Source organism: Oncorhynchus masou, chromosome 19, assembly GCF_036934945.1.
Source record: "Oncorhynchus masou masou isolate Uvic2021 chromosome 19, UVic_Omas_1.1, whole genome shotgun sequence".
Classification (NCBI taxonomy): domain Eukaryota; kingdom Metazoa; phylum Chordata; class Actinopteri; order Salmoniformes; family Salmonidae; genus Oncorhynchus; species Oncorhynchus masou.
Window position 1 is genome coordinate 15,934,257 of NC_088230.1, and position 23,724 is coordinate 15,957,980.

At 42.6% G+C, this 23,724-nt stretch overlaps 1 protein-coding gene across 1 annotated transcript in view; it reads right to left on the minus strand.

Moving 5' to 3' along the window:
• kcnh5a (potassium voltage-gated channel, subfamily H (eag-related), member 5a) overlaps window positions 1–23,724 on the minus strand; it is a 123,258-nt gene that overhangs the window by 61,010 nt on the left and 38,524 nt on the right. The window contains exons 3-6 of the mRNA XM_064924617.1: window positions 23,501–23,607; window positions 15,970–16,098; window positions 12,042–12,163; window positions 7,549–7,941 (exon numbers count right to left, since the gene is read on the minus strand). Of these exons, the coding sequence (XP_064780689.1) occupies window positions 7,549–7,941; window positions 12,042–12,163; window positions 15,970–16,098; window positions 23,501–23,607 (751 nt within the window). The remainder of the gene's footprint in view (window positions 1–7,548; window positions 7,942–12,041; window positions 12,164–15,969; window positions 16,099–23,500; window positions 23,608–23,724) is intronic.

The following is a 23,724-nucleotide window of genomic DNA, read 5'->3' on the forward strand; positions in this document are numbered from 1 at the left end:
AACCATGTTCAAACTTTACTGTACATTGTTGGTTCTGATGGGATAAGGCAGTTGTACTAAGCTCAAGTTATATTCATCAATAATCAATGACTATATATCATTCATTTAAAAGTCAAAACATTTTGTGCCAATACCTGACTGTAGCTGTAGTGCCTGATTGAGCTTAGTTAAACTGCCATACCACATCAGAACCCAAAATATAAGCATGTTGTACACCATCGTTTGTAAAAAAAAATGTTTTCTAAACAAACACTGCATAGCCTCAAAACATGGTTCATTTTATCTGATGGATGGTAATTATTTGCAGCCATAGCTCGGCCTATGAATTTGAGAGTGGTTACATTTCTCCAGCTCCATCCCTTAGCTCTTCACCAAAATGGAGGCAGGGTGATCGCTTTGTTATCGTTTGAACTGCAAATTGCCTCTTAACACTTTAAATATTAAAGTTGACCTCAAATGACTGTGTGTGTGGACTGTTTGAGATTGCCCTATGGGATGCCCTGTGTGAGATTGCCCTACAAATGTGTGTATGGGATGGAGAGCTCTCAGCACTCAGGACCTGAGGCCTACACTGCTTTGAATTTGCAAACAAACACAAACTAACCCCATTCACATGCATATTGTCACGTGCACACAGAATAGGCAGGAGACTAATAAAAATATGAACAGCACCAAAAATGCTTTTAAAACAATTAATGCACTGATTTTAACATTCACCAAAATGTGTTGTTAGGGAGTGGCAGTTGAAATGACTTGCCATCTCAACAAAATGTGTATAAGCTAGGATGATACATTTAAGGTCGACCACTATTGTATCTGTGAGGGCGACAATAATTGAGGAGTGACATTCTCACAGCTGGTGTGTGCTCCTGGACTGCTGTGGTCTTTTGTATTAGATCCCACTCAGTGGAAACACATCTTGCAGGGCTCTGGGTGGACAAAGCTTTGAGACAGAATAACGAGAGGCAATATTGATTTCCCATGAGTCTCCTCTCTCCATTCCAGGGTCCAGTTTCTGCAATGTAAACTATGAATACTCCAAAATTCTCTCTCCTTTACACCTCTGGTGCTCTTACCCTTTCCCTCTTGCCCTGTATTTCCACACACCTCTTCATTCCAATCATTCTTTACTCACCCCTGCTCCCAGCTTCCGAATGATCTCCATCCACATTTGTCTCCATCTCTGTCCCTCAGACTCTCGCTCCCTATGTGTCTCTTCCCAGAGCCTATATTGCACTCACACTGATATAAAGGTCTAGCAGCAATGTCCTAAGGGGTGCATATAAAGGGTGTCCATGGCCCCAAGGCCTAAGTAGCACATTTCAGTGCCTGTCCAATTTAAAGCAAGCCCATCCATATTTTTATCCACACAAATGATCTTGAATAACTTAAAAAATGTGAAACGAGTATAAAATGTATTGCAAAACAAAACTTTAAGAAAATTGTGTTTTTCCATATACAGTGGCAAGAACAAGTATGTGATCTCTTTGGAAATACCTGGATTTCTGCATAAATCGGTCATACAATTTGATCTGATCTTCATCTAGGTCACAACAATAGACTAACACAGTCCGCTTAACTAATAACACAAAAACAATTATACGTGTTCATGTCTTTATTGAACACACCGTGTAAACATTCACTGTGCAGGTGGGAAAAGTATGTGAACCCTTGGATTTAATAACTGGTTGACTCTCCTTTGGCAGCAATAACCTCAACCAAATGTTTTCTGTAGCTGCGGATCAAACCTACACAACGGTCAGGAGGAATTTTGGACCATTCCTCTTTACAAAACTGTTTCAGTTCAGCAATATTCTTGGGATGTCTGGTGTGAACTGCTGTCTTGAGGTCATGCCACAGCATCTCAATCGGGTTGAGGTCAGTACTCTCTCTAGGCCACACCCGAAGGGGTATTTTCTTCTGTTGTTGATTTACTTCTGTGTTCTGGGTCGTTGTCCTGTTGCATCACCCAACTTCTGTTGAGCTTCAATTGGCGGACAGATAGCCTAACATTCTCCTGGGAATTAATTTTTTCGTTGACGATAGCAAGCTGTCCAGGCCCTGAGGCAGTAAAGCAGTCCAAACCATGATGCTCCCTCCACCATACTTTGCAGTTGGGATGAGGTTTTGATGTTGGTGTGCTGTGCCTTTTTTTGTGTGTTCCTTCCAAACAACTCAACTGTAGTTTCATCTGTCCACAGAATACTTTGCCAATAGCGCTGTGGAACATCTAGGTGCACTTTCGCAAACTTCTGACATGTAGCAATGTTTTTTTTTGACAGCAGTGACTTCTTCTGTGGTGTCCTCCCATGAACACTATTCTTGTTTTATGCTTTACGTATTGTAGACTCGTCAACAGAGATGTTAGCATGTTCCAGAGATTTCTGTAAGTCTTTAGCTGACACTCTAGGATTCTTCTTAATCTCATTGAGCATTCTGTGCTGTGATCTTGCAGTCATCTTTGCAGGATGTCCACTCCAAGGGAGAGTAGCAACAGTGCTCAACTTTCTCCATTTATAGACAATTTGTCTTACCATGGACTGATGAATGTCAAGGCTTTTAGAGATACTTTTGTAACCCTTTCCAGCTTTATGCAAGTCAACAATTCTTAATCTTAGGTCTTCTGAGATCTCTTTTGTTCGAGGCATGGTTCACATCATGTAATGCTTCTTGTGAATAGAAAACTCAAATATTGTGAGTGTTTTTTTATAGGGCAAGGCAGCTCTTACCAACATCTCCAATCTCATCTCATTGATTGGACTCCAGGTTAGCTGACTCCTGACTCTAATTAGTTTTTGGAGAAGTCATTAGTCTAGAGGTTAACATACTTTTTCCAACCTCACTGTGAATGTTTAAATGATGTTTTCAATATAAACAAGAAAAATACAATCATTTGTGTTTAATTAGTTTAAGCACACTGCTTTTCAAGATGGCAGCCGGAAAGTTTGGCGTGTTGGCAGCGTTTTTATATTAACGTGTATCGATACTAGCCCCTTTCGTACATCAAGTCGATGTGCTTTTGACAAAGTATGCGTTTTTAATCAGAAGATGAGGTTCGAAGACCAGATTGGCACTAAGCATTTTGGCCTCCAAAAGGGCAATTATGGTCGGGGGAAAATGCCAAATAGATGGTACAAACCTAATAATTACCCTATGCCAGTTGCTGTCTGGAGATGTCCATCAGTGCACCGGCCCGTTTTTGAGCGATAAATCCATTCGCTATAATTTAGAGGGTCAGAAGGGAAAGAGCAACAACCATCTCTTTCAAATGCGAGTGCGAATCTTGGAAGGAGCTTCATTGTGGCGATTGGACTGCACAGAGTCAACACTCATCTCAAGTGAACAATTTCAGCTGACAGTTCCAACAGAGGAGGAGAACTTAACTCTAGAAAATGTCATCTCAACATTAGAGGTCTTATTCCTAAGATTGAGGAAATTCACCTACTCTCCAGTAACTGTAAGGTGGGAGTGCTTTGCTTTACAGAAACATGGTTGGATAAAAAAAACCCGCTGAGATTGAAGTTGAAAATTATGTAGTAATTAGAAGAGACCACAATCACACAGGCGGGTGAGTTTGTATTTATGTAAAATCAGATATTGGGTTCATCTATAGATCAGATTTAAACCATGATGAGATTGAAGCTGTGTGGTGGAACATTTTATTACTGAAATGTAAAGCTATTATAGTGGGAACCTATTATAGACCAGCACAAGTTTGATGAATTGTTGGAGGAGACTTGTTCCAACTGTACAGACTTAAATCAGAGGTTATTGTTACTGGTGATTTTTATACAGATATGCTCACAAAGGGCCATGCTACTTTTAAAGCTGTTAATAATTGTTGTAATCTATTTGCTTTATACCAGCTGATTAATGAGCCCAACAGGGTCTGTCCTTCTACCCACACCATCATTGACCCTGTGTTGGGTGTCGTATAGATCAACTATGTCAAACAGTGGGGTTGTAAACTAGGGGCTCAGTGATCATTCTATCATTTTCTGTAGTAGGAAAGTTCAGAAAACAATTTTTAATTATCATAACTTGTCATTAGGGCTATGACAAATTATAGTGCAGATATTTTTGTTAATTGTCTGAGCAAATTAGACTGGTCTGCTGTATTGAAATGCAAAGAGGAGGAGAAATCCTGGGGCAATTTGAAATAATTGTTTTTACATGCTGTAGATAAGCAGGCTACAGTTAAACAGGTTAGAATTAAACAAAGATCAGAACCATGGATAAATTATAACATTTTAAAGACAATTAAGCGTAGAAATTAACACTTTCTGGAGTTTAGGAAATCCAGGGCAGATTATATATTTATAGACTATAAGAAATTAAGAAATGAGGTCAACAGGATGATACAGGCCAAGAAGGCCAAGAAATAATATTTTAATGACAAAATAGTTGAAAAAAGGAACAATCCGAGTAAATTATGGAAGTGTCTGAAGCAGTGTCTGTTAGGTTACAGTAACAGATTAAAGACCAAAGCTCTCAATCTTAGCTTGGACATTGGAGGAAAGGTTACATCAGACAAGACCATGGTTGCAGACAGTCTGAATAGCTATTTTCCAACTAAAGCTAATACATTAGTTAGCAAGTTACCTTGTCAATCAGGTTGCTATGGGGAGAGTCATGTGAGCCCCTTCTCACAGCAGGGGATTCAAGTAACTGATTTTGCATTTGAAAAGGTGTCTGAGTCAACTGTGCTAGAGAGGCTGAAAGAACTTGACCATTCCAAAGCAACTGGCCGTGACAACATTCCTGACAGATTTCTAAAGGATGCTGCGGTAATTATCACTCCCTGTGTAACTCACATTGTGAATCTGTCTATTGAACTAGGGTGTTTTCCCAGTGAACTAAAACTTGCAAGGGTCATTCATTATATGACAAGGGAATAAGTTAGAACATGGAAACTATCGTCCTGTCTCAATCCTGTGTGTTTTATCGAAGGTCATGGAAAAGATTATGTTCAAGCAGTTTGGCAGTTATATTTCCTTACATAACCTATTCTATGAGCTCCAATCTGGTTTCAGGGAATCCCATTCCACTGACACCTGTCTACTATATCTGACTGATCACATAAGGAAGGAAGTAGATGGAGGGAGATTTTTAGGTATGGTTATCTTAGATCTCCAAAAGGAGTTCGATACAGTGGATCATGACATTCTGTTAATCAAACTAAGGGCCATGGGCTTTAACAACTTAGCAGTAAAATGGTTCAGCTCTTACCTGCAAGGAAGAAAACAGATAGTGGATGTGGATGGGACCCTGTCTAAACCCAAAATCTGTGGGGTACCCCAAGGGAGTTTGCCGAGTCCACTTTTATTTCTATTGTATATAAATGATCTGAAATCTGCCTGCACATGTGACCTTTTACTATATGCGGATGATTCTGCACTGTTGGTTTCCCACAAACACAAAAATGTGGTTGAGAAATCCCTCAGTGCTGAACTTCTGAATGTCAGTAAATGGCTATATGACAATAATATGTCACTTCACCTTGGAAAAACAGAGTCCATCTTGTTCGGGTCCAAAGTGAAACTGAGGAAATCTCCAGATTTTAAGGTGGTAGTAGGTGACATTGTAGTTGCAGCAAAATAATATGTTTAGTATCTTGGATGTGTGCTAGATAACCATCTGACAGGGGAGAGCATGGCACAAAATGTTATTGCCAAAGTGAACCATAAAATTAGGTTCCTGGCCAGGACCTCCAAATATCTCGATAAGAATGCAATGGGGACATTGGTAGGAGCTCTTGTTCAGTGCCACGTTGACTATGCATCCTCTTCCTTGTACAATAGTGACCCCCCGAGAAATTAAAAAATAAATTGCAGACATCTCAGAAAAAAATTAGTCAGGATTATTCTTAAACTTCCAGCACTTTCGCATCTTGACTATTCCCACTTTGAAAGGCTTAGATGGCTTAAAGTGGAGGAGAGAGTCGCTCAGATAAAATTGTGTCTTGTACATAGGATTGTCCACAGTATGGTCCCCAGATACGTATGTAACTACTTTAACTTAGTAAAGGATAACCATAACTATTCAACGAGAAGGAGTGAAACTGATGTTGTTCCTTTTCAATTTAAAAGTGGTATGGGGAAAGAAACATTTGTATACTCATCTGCCATTTGGAATAACATTCCAAAGAATTTGCAACTTATAACCTATATAGGTAGTTTAAAGTTCTCACTGAAAAAAATTGCTAAGTAGTAGCATGTCTCAAAAGTGAGTGGTAAGATTAAAGTAGGTGGCAGAGAGGGAAATGCTCGGGATAGCATATGGTCTGCATTTGCTCACTAAAGTCGGTTACGATGCCGAACTGCAGTCAGATCGAGACCCTGGTGAGGATGACAAACACGCAGATGAGCTTCCCTGAGATGGTTTCAGACAGTTTGCACAGAAATCCTTTGGTTGTGCAAACCCACAGTTTCATCAGCTGTCCGGGTGAATGATCTTAGACGATCCCGCAGGTGAAGAAGCCGGATGTGGAGGGCCTGGGCTGGTATGGTTACACGTGGTCTGAGGTTGTGAGGCTGCCAAATTCTCTAAAACGATGTTGGAGGCAGCTTATGGTAGAAAAATTAACATTCAATTCTCTGGCAACTGCTTAAGACATATGTGGCATTGTGTTGTATGACAAAACTACACATTTTAGAGTGGCCTTTAATTACCACTAGCACAAGGTGCACCTGTGTAATGATCATGCTGTTTAATCAGCTTCTTGATATGCCACACCTGTTAGGTGGATGGATTATCTTGGCAAATGAGAAATGCTCACGAACAGGGATGTAAACAAATTTGTGCACAAAATTTGAGAGAAATAAGCTTTGTGCGTATGGAACATTTCTGGGATCTGGTATTTCAGCTCATGAAACATGTGACACACACTTTACATGTTGTGTTTATATTTTTGTTCAGTGTAAATTATATATCCCACACATTTATTGTATTGTAATATATGCTTTTCCATATAAGCATGAAGGAAAGGTATGTGGCCAGCTTTGCAAGAGAAGAGAGACTGCATTTTTTGTTAGGCTAATAACCTTTCTATCCATCTTCTCCGATTCATACAGGAATTAAAAGGGCAATACTGACAGAGACAAGAGCTTGCCGTCCATGTTGATTCCTACATGCCAAAGCAAGACTCTGTCTATTGGACTTTAAGTGCATCAAAATTGATTGAACAATATCCCAAGCCCTAGATGTCACCGAAAAGCACCCCATTATAGAAATCCTGGCTCAGAGTAATTTTGAAGCTTAATTGCATTCCACCCATGCTGAGGATTCACCTGCTAGTAAGCATCAGAAGGGAAATGATGCATGTTGCCTGGGAAAGAATCAAGCTAAGACTAAAAGTAAATATATCACTGTGCTTCTCTGACATACTTAGACTGAACAGAGCCTCCCCTTCTACTATCTGATTTGACTGGGAGACCTTAATTCAGACCAATCTTTCAGAGGACAAAAAGGTTAAAAAGGAATACTGATTGAGTATGCCCTTGGTCAAAAACTATGCAGAACAACATTTCAAGTATGTCCAGGGCCTACCTCATTTACGTTTTCAAAGGCATTGATGATGTCGTAGGGCAGGCAGGACAGCAGGTCAATGACGAACCAGGTCTTCAGGTAATTCATTCGAATCAGCTTCGGGTCCGAAATGACCTCTCCACCAGGCCCAACGAAGGTGGTGTGGAAGTTGAGCACAATGTCCACAAGGAAGATGACATCTACCACGCTGTCCAGCACGAGCCAGGCCAAATTGTTCTGCTTGGTCTTGAAAGAGACATTGTAGGGCACCATGATGGCTGTGTAGAAGGTGAGGATGAGGATGACCCAGTCCCAGGTGGTCTTAAAGGTGCAGTAATGGAGGATGATGTGGGGCGGCGTCTTGGGCGCCTCCTGCTTGTACTGGGGGAGAATGTCCGAGCCCAGCTGGAGAGCCTGAGGTCCACATAGAAAAGAGGAAGGCTGTTAAAGTAACCCTTTATATTACAGTACTGTTTCAGATGTTATTTACCTGATATCTACTTGTAGTGCCTATAATAAGTATTCACGTCCGTTGTGTTACAAATTGGAATTGAAATTGATTTAATTAGGATTTTCTTTGTCATTGATCTGGATAGACAAATACTCCATAATGTGAAAGTGAAAAGTACATTCTATAAATGTTTACAAGTTCAAATTAAATATAAATAACTTAAATGTATTGGTTGTAAAATGATTTACCCCCTTTGTCATGGCAAGCCTAAATTAGTTTATGAGAAAAAAATTGGCTTAACAAATCACATAATAAGTTGCAGGGGTTGTCACACCCTGACCATAGTTTATTTGTATGTTTCTATGTTTTGGTTGGTCAGGGTGTGATCTGAGTGGGCATTCTATGTTGGATGTCTTGTTTGTCTATTTCTATGTCTGGCCTGATATGGTTCTCTGATTGGGAACCATATTTAGGTAGCCTGGGTTTCACTGTGTGTTTGTGGGTGATTGTTCCTGTCTTTGTGTTTGTGGCACCAGATAGGACTGTTTTTTTGTTTGTTTTTTTGTTTTTTTTGCACGTTTCTTGTTTTGTAGTGTTTGTGTTTTAGTTGTTTTATTAAAACATGAATCTCAATAGCCACGCCGCATTTTGGTCCGATCCTTGTTCCACCTCTTCGTCAGAGGAGGAGTTAGAAGAAACCCGTTACAGAATCACCCACCACAACAGGACCAAGCGGCGTGGTAACAGGCAACAGCGGCAGCAGGAGCAACTAAGAGAGGAAAGGACATGGGAACAGAATCTAGACTACACTACGTGGGAAGAAATAGTCAGGTGGGCGGCCGACCCAGGAGGAGTGCACAAGCCCGCCTGGGATTCGCTGGAGCAGTGCGAAGAGGGGTATAGAAAATGGAGTTGTTGAAGCAAGCATGGCGGCGAAATAGGAAGCCCGGGAGTCAGACCCAAAAATTTCTTGGGGGGGGGGCTCACAGGGAGTATGGCGACGCTAGGTAGGAGACCTACGCCAACTTCCTGTGGTTACCGGAGGGCTAGAGAGACCGGGCAGGGACCGTGTTATGCTGTGGTGCGCACAGTGTCTCCAGTGCGGGTGCATAGCCCGGTGCGTTCTATTCCAGCTCCGCGTATCGGCCGGGCTAGATTGAGCGTCGAGCCAAATGCCATGAAGCCGGCTCTACGCATCTGGTCCCCAGTGCGTCTCCTTGGGCCGGCTTACATGGCACCAGCCTTACGCTCTGTGTCCCCGGTTCGCCTGCATAGCACAGTGCGGGCTATTCCACCTGCCTGTCAGCCAGACTCTTCCGGATCTGCCAGTCAGCCAGACTCTTCCAGATCTGCCAGTCAGCCAGACTCTTCCAGATCTGCCAGTTAGCCAGACTCTTCCAGATCTGCCAGTCAGCAAGACTCTTCCAGATCTGCCAGTTAGCCAGACTCTTCCAGATCTGCCAGACTCTTCCAGATCTGCCAGTCAACCAGACACTTCCAGATCTGCCAGCCAGCCAGCCAGGATCTGCCGGATTCAACTACCTGGCTGGGCTTCCTCTCAGTGCTGAGCTTCCTCTCAGTGCCGAGCTGCCCCTCTGTCCCGAGCTGCCCCTCTGTCCCGAGCTGCCCCTCTGTCCCGAGCTGCCCCTCTGTCCCGAGCTGCCCCTCTGTCCCGAGCTGCGCCTCTGTCCCGAGCTGCGCCTCTGTCCCGAGCTGCGCCTCTGTCCCGAGCTGCGCCTCTGTCCCGAGCTGCGCCTCTGTCCCGAGCTGCGCCTCTGTCCCGAGCTGTGCCTCTGTCCCGTGTTATTTAGTAGGGTTGCCGTGGCTAGGAGGTCACGGAAGCGGACAGGGTGGGGGAGGATAACGGGAAGTGGGGGCCACGTCCAGCACCAGAGCCACCACCGCGGACAGATGCCCACCCATGCATTTTGGTCCGATCCTTGTTCCACCTCTTCGTCAGAGGAGGAGTTAGAAGAAACCCGTTACAGGGGTCAACATGATTTTTGAAAGATTTCCCCATACATACAACCTCTGTAAGGTTCCTCCGTCGAGAAGTGAATTTCAAGCACAGAGTAAACTACTGTCACGACTTCTGTCGAAGTTGGTTCCTCTCCTTGTTCGGGCGGCGTTTGGCGGTCGGCGTCGCCGGTCTTCTAGCCATCATCGATCCACTTTTGATTTTCCATTTGTTTTGTCTTGTCTTCCCACACACCTGATTTCAATCCCATCATTACATGTTGTGTATTTAACCCTCTGTTCCCCCCATGTCCTTATCCGGAATTGTTTATTTTAAGTGCTTGTGCATGTTATGTCTGGTGTGCGACGGGTTTTGTACCCATTGTATTTATTGTTCTGTTTACGGTGATTTTTATTATTAAACTGCGCCGTTGTAACACAGTTATTGCTCTTCTGCGCCTGACTTCTCTTCCGCGAGTATGCACCCCTACAACTACAAAGACCAGGGAACGTTTCCAATGCCTTATAATGAAGAACAACGATTGGTTGATGGTCAAAAGTAACAAATCAGACACTGAATATAAAAATGGGACAATTATATTATTTATGCTAATACAATTGCTCTGTGAAAGAGATTTTAACAGGTAATAATTATTTTCTCAAAGGTACACCCCTGTTTTCAATACCTTTCAATACCTCACCTGGCGAGGATAAAGACACTGAGCCTTTTTCTAAAATGTTTTATGAGATTGGAGAACAAATTGGGAGGGATTTTACACCATTCCACCATACAGAATCTTTCCAGATACTTGATATCCCTTGTCTGCGCTTATGAACTGCCCTCTTACAATGTTCAAGCCCGGAGACTGACATGGTCATTGCAAAATGTTGATTTTGGGGTCATTTAACAATTTATTTGTGGATTTTGATGTGTGTCTTGCTGAACATTAGGATAATGTTTTACAGCTTTGTTATTCTATTTTTTTTAATCATCTTATTAAATGATTGTCAGAGATGATTACAGGCACCTGTGATAATCTGAAGGACCTAAAATGGCCACTAGATGTCTTGTGATAGATTACATAAAATTCTTGAAATATACCAACATTATGTCAGTTTACTGGTAAACTTCGAAAGTTTCCAGTAATATACCTTTCCTTTGCGACCATACCCAGAACCCAGTGGAAGAAAATTAGCCCCATAACATCAAAGATCCACAACCATATTTTACAGTAGGTGTGGATTTATTTTCAGTTTATGCATCCTTATTTTGATGCAGAACCCACCACTGGTGTGGGTGGCCAAAGAGCTCTATTTCCATGTAATCTGACCATATCACCGGTTCCAATCCAATTGTCAATGCCATTCTGCTAACTCCAGGCATTTACATTTGTTGGATGATATGAAAATAGAGCTCTTTGGCCACGCACACCAGTGGATCCAAAGAAATAAGCATTTATAGAGAAGAAGCCCATACTTACTATAAAATATGGTGGTGGATCTTTGATGTAATGGGGCTATTTTGCTTCTACTGATTCAGGGGCCCTCGTTAGGGTCAACGGCATCATGAACTTTATGCACTACCAGGTCATTTTAGTCAAAAACCTGGTTGCCTTACTTCCTTTGAGGGTATTTTCATACATATCTATTTTACCACTTAGACATAAAATCACTTTATAAGTCTACTTGATAGTGTATTAAAATGGTCTGAATGTTCATTTTGGTCCCATATCGCTTGCACCCAATGACTACATCGAGCTTGCAACTCCACAAACTCGTTGGGTGCATTTGTAGTTTGTTTTGGGTATATTTGTAGTTTGTTTCAGGTGTATTTTGGGACATTAGTAACTAAAAGATGATTTTTAGTCATTTTCTTTCTAAATAAACAGAGAAGATGCATCCGAACACTTAAATTCATCCTGATACTGCCATGATTAAGAAAATGTAAATGGTCAAACAGATACGTATGAAAATACTCTCAAATGAAAGGTAACATTTTGAACTGTCGAAAATGCTGTAGTACAGAGCCAACATTTTTTTTATGTATCTTGACTGTCCAAATACATATGGTCAGGATTGTATTATTCTTTTCCAGTGAGATGCTCACCTCAGCCAGTCTGGAGTGCTTGTGGCTGACCTCGTTGACTTGGTTCATGGGCGTCAGCTGCTGCATGTTGCTGCGGCTGTTGCTGGTCAGTGCTCGGGTCAGCCGGGCAAACTTGTTCCATCCTGCCAGAGATGAGCAAAAGTCCTTTGAGCAAAAGCACCACAAAAAAATTATATTCTCTGACCGCCATTGTCTTAATCTTTCACTGCCTCATATTGAGTCTGCTTCTATAATTTATTTACTTAACATCAGAGAGGCCATTAGTAAACTTAAACTGTAGGTCTTCTCTTATGGACAAAAACTTACCGGAAGACCACAGGACACATTTGTGGGCACAATCTGCAGTGACTCTGGTCTCAGAATATAGGGTCTCCCAGCTTCTATAAAGGATATATAACTAATGGCATACCACCATTTGGTCTATTGCATGGACAAAAGCGAGAAAGGTGGAGAAAATTAGGCTGAGGCAATCTAATTCAGATATGATTTGTGTACTACAAAGTGAGTTAGAGGATATAGTTGCCTGATTTGGTCAACTATGAGTTCAACTCGGGATAACAGTTGACACGAAAGTAGCTCACCTTTTAGTAAGGTACATTTCTATGGCAACTAATCCTTAAGAACTAACACTAACCTGCTCACTTATCCTGTTTGAACCGCGAGTTGAGGACCAAGGAAATCAGATTCCCTCCCTCGCAATGATTGCATCAACATCCAATTTATTTGATAACGTCGACTGAATAAATTGTTTTATTTGTGTAAAAAAAATGAAATATTAAAATACATGCATTCATTACACATTTAGAAATGACAGGATGCATTTGAAACGTCATGCACAGGAAAACTTTATGACTTAATAAAGTTATTTTATCAATAGGAGTGGGAAAAAAGGTGCACCAATGCACACCAAAGATAGCATTAACAATAAGTAATAAAATAAACTATCTCTAATAGCTTATTTTACACCATAGCCTGCTGAATTTGCAAGATAATTTTTATTTTCATGTTGATTTGGCAAATGTGGCACTCACTCGCCAATGGATTGCTGTTTCAACACTGTCTAAATGGCGAGTTCAGCTTGCTGGGCTTATCCCCGTGTGACATGCGAGCACAGTTACAAGCCTGGCTGGAGTTAACGGCAGGTGGAGGATCAATATCCACCTACATCACATGGATGAAGCCTGAGCTGGAATGTGAAGCTAACTGAAGTTGGCTAGCTTTATAAAATCCTGAGTAGATCTAGATGGCATCGTAGTGTACCACTTTGCTCTCCGTCTATAACCTTACATGTCCCTGTCAACAAGCTACAAACATAACCAACGCTCTTTTCTTCTGGAGCTTTTAGGAAGATTGTAATGCCCTGAGGGACCTAATAAGAGTACAAAATCTCCTTTTGACTTCAAACTGAATGGCAGCATTATGGTGTGAGACATGAGAACCCAGCTGAGAGTCTCGTTTGATGCAATCCCTATCATACATTATTTAACAGCCAAACGTTTTCTTTTTAACCACTCTCCCACAGCTTTGGGAGGCTGATGGCTTTGGCCTTTGGAGTTTTGGAAAAGAGAGATGCGCAGAATGCATAGTTGCAAGTCCAGATTTCTCTCAAATCATCGTTGCCTGCTTCTACGCACGCCAATGGTAGGTTTCGCAGATAAAATCTCATTTGCTTGGATAAATAAAAAAGATCATGTTAAAAGTTCCATTGAAGTAATTTTGGTGAATGTAAACCGATAACAACAAGAACATATGACATCACTAAGCCAAGTCCCTTGTGGACCTTTATTCTCTGCCCATCACCCCGACAATGCAGAGAAAAGCAAGCAGAGCAATACTGAAGCACAGACACATTAAATCATTCAAGGGTTAAGGGGGTGAACTCAACCATGTTCAATGATTGGTGGGGCGGATTAAAATAGTTTGCTGGCCTGTCTCAGCCCTTTCAGTTCAGCACGCAAATAAAGTGTGAGCCATATGGGAGGGCAAAAAAAGTAACTTATTCAGGCCAACCTCTCTAATGCTAACTGTTTGTTCTGTATACTATGTGTTTCACACAGCAGTGTGCTTGCAAGGAATTAAAGCCCCACTACTTGGTTAGCTATAAAGCTGAGGGATGGCAGTGTTTCCCATTTATGCATTTATAATGTAGATATGCCCCAGGAAGTCCCCATCCGCCGGTTGTTTAGAAACAATGCAGTAAATGTTGGGTTATTATGGGGTTACACAGCTCATGAGACATTCTTCAAGATACAATGGTTATGTCATTCATTTAAATGAGAAAAACTGCTGTCAAATATCACAGTGGGCCTTTAAACAAATGAAAATGCGTGTTACTTAACATTCAGTCATCCTGACAGTTGGTGTACGCTATTTCTCCACATAATTAACAGAATGATGTCCAGTTGGCTGTTAAATGAATGAGCATTCCTTTTGTGATGGACATAAGCAGTTGCATCTGTCACTCCATCAAATATGAAGTGAGTTGTCCATGCCATCTGCTTGCCATTACACACTTAGTCACACTGCTGCACTTGATCCCCAGGGATGTGTCGGTGTGAACCCAGGGGGAGACGCACACATCCCTCTATTCAGACAAACAACATCTGGGCCAATAAGTACAGTGTATGGCCATGTCACATGTAGCTACAGTATGCCATGTAAACTAAATATGCTTCTGTGAATGTTTCCAGAATATTTCATTAGATTGTCAGCAAAGGTGTAAGAACATTGCCAAAAAGTATCAGTATAAACAATAAAATCTGTCCAGTTTTACGCATCATCAAACAATGTTTTAGGGTGCTCAGAACATTCCCTTGATGGTGCAAGAATGTTCACAAAAAGCTATTTTGTTTTTCTTCAAACATTCAAACAGACTATCGCATATCCTTTGACCGTGATGAAGCCAAATATGTTTTCCTTTTGCTTGGGCCAAGAGGGTAAAGGGTAGCCTCAGCAAGAGGTGGTCTACCTGGCCCAGAAGAAATATAAAAGTGTGTTTAAAATGAGGAACTGAAGATGTCTACAATGTTTTGGATGGTTTAAACCTCAAACCACAAGGCAAATTAGAAACTTATCTTTGTATTTTTAAATTACCAGTTGGTTTCTCTCAAATGAAACACCTTACATATTTTGATCACAGCTCTCTGTTGATATACAAACGACACAGTTTAATGTTGCTGCTAGCAAGACAGACCAACAAGAGAGAGGAAGGTGGGTGAAGGAAGAGATCTCACACTGCACATAAATCACGTATACCAGAGGAGAGCCCTGTTACTCAGTCTTCCATTCTCTAGAAAGAACCAGGGCCAGACATAAGCAGAAAGCTTATCTGTCTTGCAACACTCCTCTTCTCCTGAAGTTTGTGGCCTCAAGTGCATAACATGTGATCTCCAAGAAGTCCTCTGCTATCAACTTTGTAGTGATTAGTTAAAAACATCTGTGGCTTGTAAGATGCCAGGACATCCCTTCCCTTGTCAAAATAAGGGCAACGTGCAAAGCCTTACAGCATAACTAACGACCCCTCTCACCCAATCCATGACCAACGCAAACTTCAGACCCTGATACAAAGCCCCACTTTACAGAACCACCAGAACACAAAAAAATAAACATCTAAGCAACCACCTACTGAACAAGGGACAACAGCATGTTCTATTAGTTTACAGGTAACAAACTCTTAGAGGATGTGCGAGTCGTAAACTCTTAGAGGATGTGTGAGTCGTATACACATTCCAAATCCTCTAAAAGGTCCTGGGCCAATAATAGATTTTTGAATACATAAAGAAAGCCCACACACAGTATGCCAGAGCTGCTTGGATGTCATCCACAACACACTGGACAACTTTACGGCTGCAATAGCTTTCATTAGGTCACGTGGGAACACAATATACTTTGTTCAGGCTTTTTACTTAAGTAATATTAGGTCTCTCACCCTTGGTGGATTCGTCCTCAATAGGCTGCTTGAAGACAGTTATGTCTTTGAAGGTACACAGGAACAGAACCACCTTGTCATTCTCGTTCCTGATGGGAGCCACCTGCATGTAGAGCCATATGGGTGTCCCTGCAGGGTAAAAGAGGAGAAGGGAACCAAGGAAGGAGTGTAAAAGGCTACATAATAGGAAAATATGTGGTATCATTAGGTCATCTCTGGTACTTCTTTCTATTTAAACACAAATGGTAACTACAGATGTAGGCTCTTAATTTGAGCCAGTTTACTACAGCAGGAATATAAACCTGCAGCAACAGAAAATTATTATGTGGACTATAATTATGTGGACATTTTTTGTCGTGGTTCATACATTTTTTACAAGGGGAAATCAATTCTGAAATGTCTAAGTGGAAATTACAAACTTCAGAAGCTTTTTAAAACCTAATACACTACAAGTTTTTAAAAATCCTGCATTGCACAAAAGTTATCCTGCAACAGGGTGATCAAATTAAGATCCTACATCTGTACCTGGTACTAAATGGAGCCTATTGGGGCTTATTGCAATAGATCCCAATGAATACCAAAGAAACAAACAAGTGTTTTGTTCATAAACTCAGCAAAAAAAGTAAGGTCCCTTTTTCAGGAACCTGTCTTTCAAAGATAATTCATAAAAATCCAAATAACTTCACAGATTTTCATTGTAAATGGTTTAAACACTGTTTCCCATGGTTGTTCAATGAACCATAAACAATTAATGAACGTGGAACTTTTATTAAGACACTAACAGCTTACAAACGGTAGGCAATTAAGGGCACAGTTATGAAAACTTAGGACACTAAAGAGACGTTTCTACTGACTCTGAAAAACACAGAAAGAAAGAAAATCAAAGAAAATCAACTTTTATTTGTCACATACACATGGTTAGCAGATGTTAATGCGAGTGTAGCGAAATGCTTGTGCTTCCAGTTCCGACAATGCAGTAATAACCAACATGTAATCTAACTAACAATTCCAAAACTAATTTCTTATACACAGTGTAAGGGGATAAAGAATATGTACATAAAGATATGAATGAGTGATGGTGCAGAGCAGCATAGGCAAGATACAGTAGATGGTATCGAGTACAGTATATACATATGAGATGAGTATGTAAACAAAGTGGCATAGTTAAAGTGGCTAGTGATACATGTATTACATAAGGATGCAGTAGATGATAGAGTACAGTATATACGTATACATATGAGATTAATAATGTAGGGTATGTAAACATTATATTAGGTAGCATTGTTTAAAGTGGCTAGTGATATATTTTACATCCTTTCCCATCAATTCCCATTATTGAAGTGGCTGGAGTTGAGTCAGTGTGTTGGCAGCAGCCACTCAATGTTAGTGGTTGCTGTTTAACAGTCTGATGGCCTTGAGATAGAAGCTGTTTTTCAGTCTCTCGGTCCCAGCTTTGATGCACCTGTACTGACCTCGCCTTCTGGATGATAGCGGGGTGAACAGGCAGTGGCTCGGGTGGGTGTTGTCCTTGATGATCTTTGTGGCCTTCCTGTAACATCGGGTGGTGTAGGTGTCCTGGAGGGCAGGTAGTTTGCCCCCGGAGATACGTTGTGCAGACCTCACTACCCTCTGGAGAGCCTTACGGTTGTGGGCGGAGCAGTTGCCGTACCAGGCGGTGATACCGCCAGGATGCTCTCGATTGTGCATCTGTAGAAGTTTGTGAGTGCTTTTGGTGACAAGCCGAATTTCTTCAGCCTCCTGAGGTTGAAGAGGCGCTGCTGCGCCTTCTTCACGATGCTGTCTGTGTGAGTGGACCAATTCATTTTGTCTGTGATGTGTATGCCGAGGAACTTAAAACTTACTACCCTCTCCACTACTGTTCCATCGATGTGGATGGGGGGTGTTCCCTCTGCTGTTTCCTGAAGTCCACAATCATCTCCTTAGTTTTGTTGATGTTGAGTGTGAGGTTATTGTCCTGACACCACACTCCGAGGGCCCTCACCTCCTCCCTGTAGGCCGTCTCGTCGTTGTTGGTAATCAAGCGTACCACTGTTGTGTCGTCCGCAAACTTGATGATTGAGTTGGAGGCGTGCGTTGCCACGCAGTCGTGGGTGAACAGGGAGTACAGGAGAGGGCTCAGAATGCAACCTTGTGGGGCCCCAGTGTTGAGGATCAGCGGGGTGGAGATTTTGTTGCCTACCCTCACCACCTGGGGGCGGCCCGTCAAGAAGTCCAGTAACCAGTTGCACAGGGCGGGGTCGAGACCCAGGGTCTCGAGCTTGATGACGAGCTTGGAGGGTACTATGGTGTTAAATGCTGAGCTGTAGTCGATGAACAGCATTCTCACATAGGTATTCCTCTTGTCCAGATGGGTCAGGGCAGTGTGCAGTGTGGTTGAGATTGCGTCGTCTGTGGACCTATTTGGGCGGTAAGCAAATTGGAGTGGGTCTAGGGTGTCAGGTAGGGTGGAGGTGATATGGTCCTTGACTAGTCTCTCAAAGCACTTCATGATGACGGAAGTGAGTGCTACGGGGCAGTAGTCGTTTAGTTCAGTTACCTTAGCTTTCTATGGAACAGGAACAATGGTGGCCCTCTTGAAGCATGTGGGAACAGCAGACTGGTATAGGGATTGATTGAATATGTCCGTAAACACACCAGCCAGCTGGTCTGCGCATGCTCTGAGGGCGCGGCTGGGGATGCCGTCCGGGCCTGCAGCCTTGCGAGGGTTAACACGTTTAAATGTTTTACTCACCTCGGCTGCAGTGAAGGAGTGACCGCATGTTTCCGTTGCAGGCCGTGTCAGTGGCACTGTATTGTCCTCAAAGCGGGCAAAAAAGTTATTTAGTCTGCCTGGGAGCAAGACATCCTGGTCCGTGACTGAGCTGAATTTATTCTTATAGTCCGTGATTGACTCTAGACCCTGCCACATACCTCGTGTCTGAGCCGTTGAATTGAGATTCTACTTTGTCTCTATACTGACGCTTAGCTTGTTTGATAGCCTTACGGAGGGAATAGCGGCACTGTTTGTATTCAGTCATATTACCAGTCACCTTGCCCTGATTAAAAGCAGTGGTTCGCGCTTTCAGTTTCACGCGAATGCTGCCATCAATCCACGGTTTCTGGTTAGGGAATGTTTCAATCGTTGCTATGGGAACGACATCTTCAATGCACGTGCTAATGAACTCGCACACCAAATCAGCGTATTCGTCAATGTTGTTGCCTGACGCAATACGAAACATGTCCCAGTCCACGTGATGGAAGCAGTCTTGGAGTGTGGAATCAGCTTGGTCGGACCAGCGTTGGACAGACCTCAGCGTGGGAGCTTCTTGTTTCAGTTTCTGTCTGTAGGCAGGGATCAGCAAAATGGAGTCGTGGTCAGCTTTTCCGAAAGGGGGGCGGGGCAGGGCCTTATATACGTCGCGGAAGTTAGAATAACAGTGATCCAAGGTTTTGCCAGCCCTGGTGGCGCAATCGATATGCTGATACATTTTAGGGAGTCTTGTTTTCAGATTTGACTTGTTAAAATCCCCAGCTACAATGAATGCAGCCTCAGGATGTATGGATTCCAGTTTGCAAAGAGTCAAATAAAGTTCGTTCAGAGCCATCGAAGTGTCTGCTTGGGGGGGAATATATACGGCTGTGATTATAATCGAAGAGAATTCTCTTGGTAGATAATGCGGTCGACATTTGATTGTGAGGAATTCTAAATCAGGTGAACAGAAGTATGTATGTTTCTGTGATCACACCACGTCTCGTTAGCCATAAGGCATACGCCCCCGTCCCTCTTCTTACCAGAAAGGTGTTTGTTTCTGTCGGCGCGATGCGTGGAGAAACCCGCTGGCTGCACCGCCACCGAGAGCGTCTCTCCAGTGAGCCATGTTTCCGTGAAGCAAAGAACGTTACAGTCTCTGATGTCCCTCTGGAATGCTAACCTTGCTCGGATTTCATCAACATTGTTGTCAAGAGACTGGACATTTGCGTGAAGAATGCTAGGAAGTGGGGCACGATGTGCCCGTCTACGTAGTCTGACCAGAAGACCGCCTCGTTTTCCTCTTTTACGAAGTAGTTTTTTTGGGTCGCCGGCTGGGATCCATTCCGTTGTCCTGGTTGAAAGGCAGAACACAGGATCCGCTTCGCGAAAGTCATATTCTTGGTCGTACTGATGGTGAGTTGACGCTGATCTTATATTCAGTAGTTCTTCTCGACTGTATGTAATGAAACTTAAGATGAACTGGGGTACTAATGTAAGAAATAACACGTAAAAAAACAAAAAACTGCATAGTTTCCTAGGAACGCGAAGCGAGGCGGCCATCTCTGTCGGCGCCAGAACTCGTGGAGTGTCCCAGTGTCTCTGCTCATCTGCGTGAAATTGCCTTAGGCATGCTGCAAGGAGGCATGAGGACTGCAGATGTGGCCAGGGCAATAAATTGCAATGTCCGTACTGTGAAACGCCTAAGACAGGGCTACAGGGAGACAGGACGGACAGCTGATCGTCCTCGCAGTGGCAGACCATGTGTAACAACACGTGCACAGGATTGGTACATCCGTACATCACACCTGCGGGACAGGTACAGGATGGCAACAACAACTGTCCGAGTTACACCAGGAACGCGCAATCCCTCCATCAGTGCTCAGACTGCGCGCAGGCTCATCCTGAAGGCTTGTAGGCCTGTTGTAAGGCAGGTCCTCACCAGATATCACCAGCAACAAAGTTGCCTATGGGCACAAACCCACCGTCGCTGGACCAGACAGGACTGGCAAAAAGTGCTCTTCACTGACGAGTCGCGGTTTTGTCTCACCAGGGGTGATGGTCGGATTCACGTTTATCGTCAACGGAATGGGTGTTACACCAAGGCCTGTACTCTGGAGCGGGATCGATTATTTGGAGGTGGAGGGTCTGTAATGGTCTGGGACGGTGTGTCACAACATCATCTGACTGAGCTTGTCGTCATTGCAGGCAATCTCAACGCTGTGCGTTACATGGAAGACATCCTGCACCCTCATGTGGTACCCTTCTTGCAGGCTCATCCTGACATGACCCTCCAGCATAACAATGACACCAGCCATACTGCTTGTTCTGTGCTTGATTTCCTGCAAGACAGGAATGTCAGTGTTCTGCCATGGCCAGCGAAGAGCTCAGATCTCAATCCCATTGAGCACGTCTGGGACCTGTTGGATCGGAAGGTGAGGGCTAGGGCCATTCCCCCCAGAAATGTCTGGGAACTTGCAGGTGCCTTGGTGGAAGAGTGGGGTAACATCTCACAGCAAGAACTGGCAAATCTGGTGCAGTGCATGAGGAGGAGATGCACTGCAGCACTTAATGCAGCTGGTGGCCACACAAGATACTGACTGTTACTTTGGATTTTGACCCCCCTTTGTTCCAGGACACATTATTCCATGTCTGTTTTCCACATGTCTGTGGAACTTGTTCAGGTTATGTCTCAATTGTTGAATCTTGTTATGTTCATAAAAATATTTACACATGTTAAGATTGCTGAAAATAAACGCAGCTGACAGTGAGAGGACGTTTCTTTTTTTGCTGAGTATATATAGTATATACAGTGCCTTGCGAAAGTATTCGGCCCCCTTGAACTTTGCGACCTTTTGCCACATTTCAGGCTTCAAACATAAAGATATAAAACTGTATTGTTTTGTGAAGAAACAACAACAAGTGGGACACAATCATGAAGTGGAACGACATTTATTGGATATTTCAAACTTTTTTAACAAATCAAAAACTGAAAAATTGGGCATGCAAAATTATTCAGCCCCCTTAAGTTAATACTTTGTAGCGCCACCTTTTGCTGCGATTACAGCTGTAATTCGCTTGGGGTATGTCTCTATCAGTTTTGCACATCGAGAGACTGAAATTTTTTCCCATTCCTCCTTGCAAAACAGCAAGTGAGGTTGGATGGAGAGCATTTGTGAACAGCAGTTTTCAGTTCTTTCCACAGATTCTCGATTGGATTCAGGTCTGGACTTTGACTTGGCCATTCTAACACCTGGATATGTTTATTTTTGAACCATTCCATTGTAGATTTTGCTTTATGTTTTGGATCATTGTCTTGTTGGAAGACAAATCTCCATCCCAGTCTCAGGTATTTTGCAGACTCCATCATGTTTTCTTCCAGAATGGTCCTGTATTTGGCTCCATCCATCTTCCCATCAATTTTAACCATCTTCCCTGTCCCTGCTGAAGAAAAGCAGGCCCAAACCATGATGCTGCCACCACCATGTTTGACAGTGGGGATGGTGTGTTCAATGTGATGAGCTGTGTTGCTTTTACGCCCAACATAACATTTTGCATTGTTGCCAAAAAGTTCAATTTTTGTTTCATCTGACCAGAGCACCTTCTTCCACATGTTTGCTGTGTCTCCCAGGTGACTTGTGACAAACTTTAAACAACACTTTTTATGGATATCTTTAAGAAATGGCTTTCTTCTTGCCACTTCCATAAAGGCCAGATTTGTACAATATACGACTGATTGTTGTCCTATGGACAGAGTCTCCCACCTCAGCTGTAGATCTCTGCAGTTCATCCAGAGTGATCATGGGCCTCTTGGCTGCATCTCTGATCAGTCTTCTCCTTGTATGAGCTGAAAGTTTAGAGGGACGGCCAGGTCTTGGTAGATTTGCAGTGGTCTGATACTCCTTCCATTTCAATATTATCGCTTGCACAGTGCTCCTTGGGATGTTTAAAGCTTGGGAAATCTTTTTGTATCCAAATCCGGCTTTAAACTTCTTCACAACAGTATCTCGGACCTGCCTGGTGTGTTCCTTGTTCTTCATGATGCTCTCTGCGCTTTTAACAGACCTCTGAGACTATCACAGTGCAGGTGCATTTATACGGAGACTTGATTACACACAGGTGGATTGTATTTATCATCATTAGTCATTTAAGTCAACATTGGATCATTCAGAGATCCTCACTGAACTTCTGGAAAGAGTTTGCTGCACTGAAAGTAAAGGGGCTGAATAATTTTGCACGCCCAATTTTTCAGTTTTTGATTTGTTAAAAAAGTTTGAAATATCCAATAAATGTCGTTCCACTTCATAATTGTGTCCCACTTGTTGTTGATTCTTCACAAAAAATACAGTTTTATATCTTTATGTTTGAAGCCTGAAATGTGGCAAAAGGTCGCAAAGTTCAAGGGGGCCGAATACTTTCGCAAGGCACTGTATATAGTTAAATAAATAAAGGTAAAACAAATAGTGCAATTACAATTTTACCAAGTTAATATCTCATTATTTCTATGTCATAGAATAGATTGCTACCAATTTTCTATCCCTTTACTTCTACATATATACATATCATTGATACTTAGGAATATTGCAGGTAGAATTGTTGCATAAAGCACCTTTAAGTGTAAAATCATATAATGTCAGTGAGAATAGAATAACGTGATTTTCCCCGGAGGGAACTTCAGTAATAAAACGTTTCTAAAAACAGTAGGCACTTTGACCCCATCCTTACAGGGGTAAACCCCTAAGCTAAATTGACAAGGATAGTTTGTGACATCTTTATACTCACTGTTCTTCTTATAGAGCAGCACTTCAAAGCAATGTGATTCATAGTTATCAAAGGTCTGCCTGACTTCATCTATTGTGTTCTTGTCTGTCAGGTCCCCATACATGAAACTGCGGGAGCCAAAGAAGGAGAGGGTCAAAAAGGCATGGTAGGTCGGGTTAGTTTGAAAGGCAGATGGGGAAAACAAAAGAGAGAGGGTTAGTCGTGCAAACCTATGTGGCACAAAC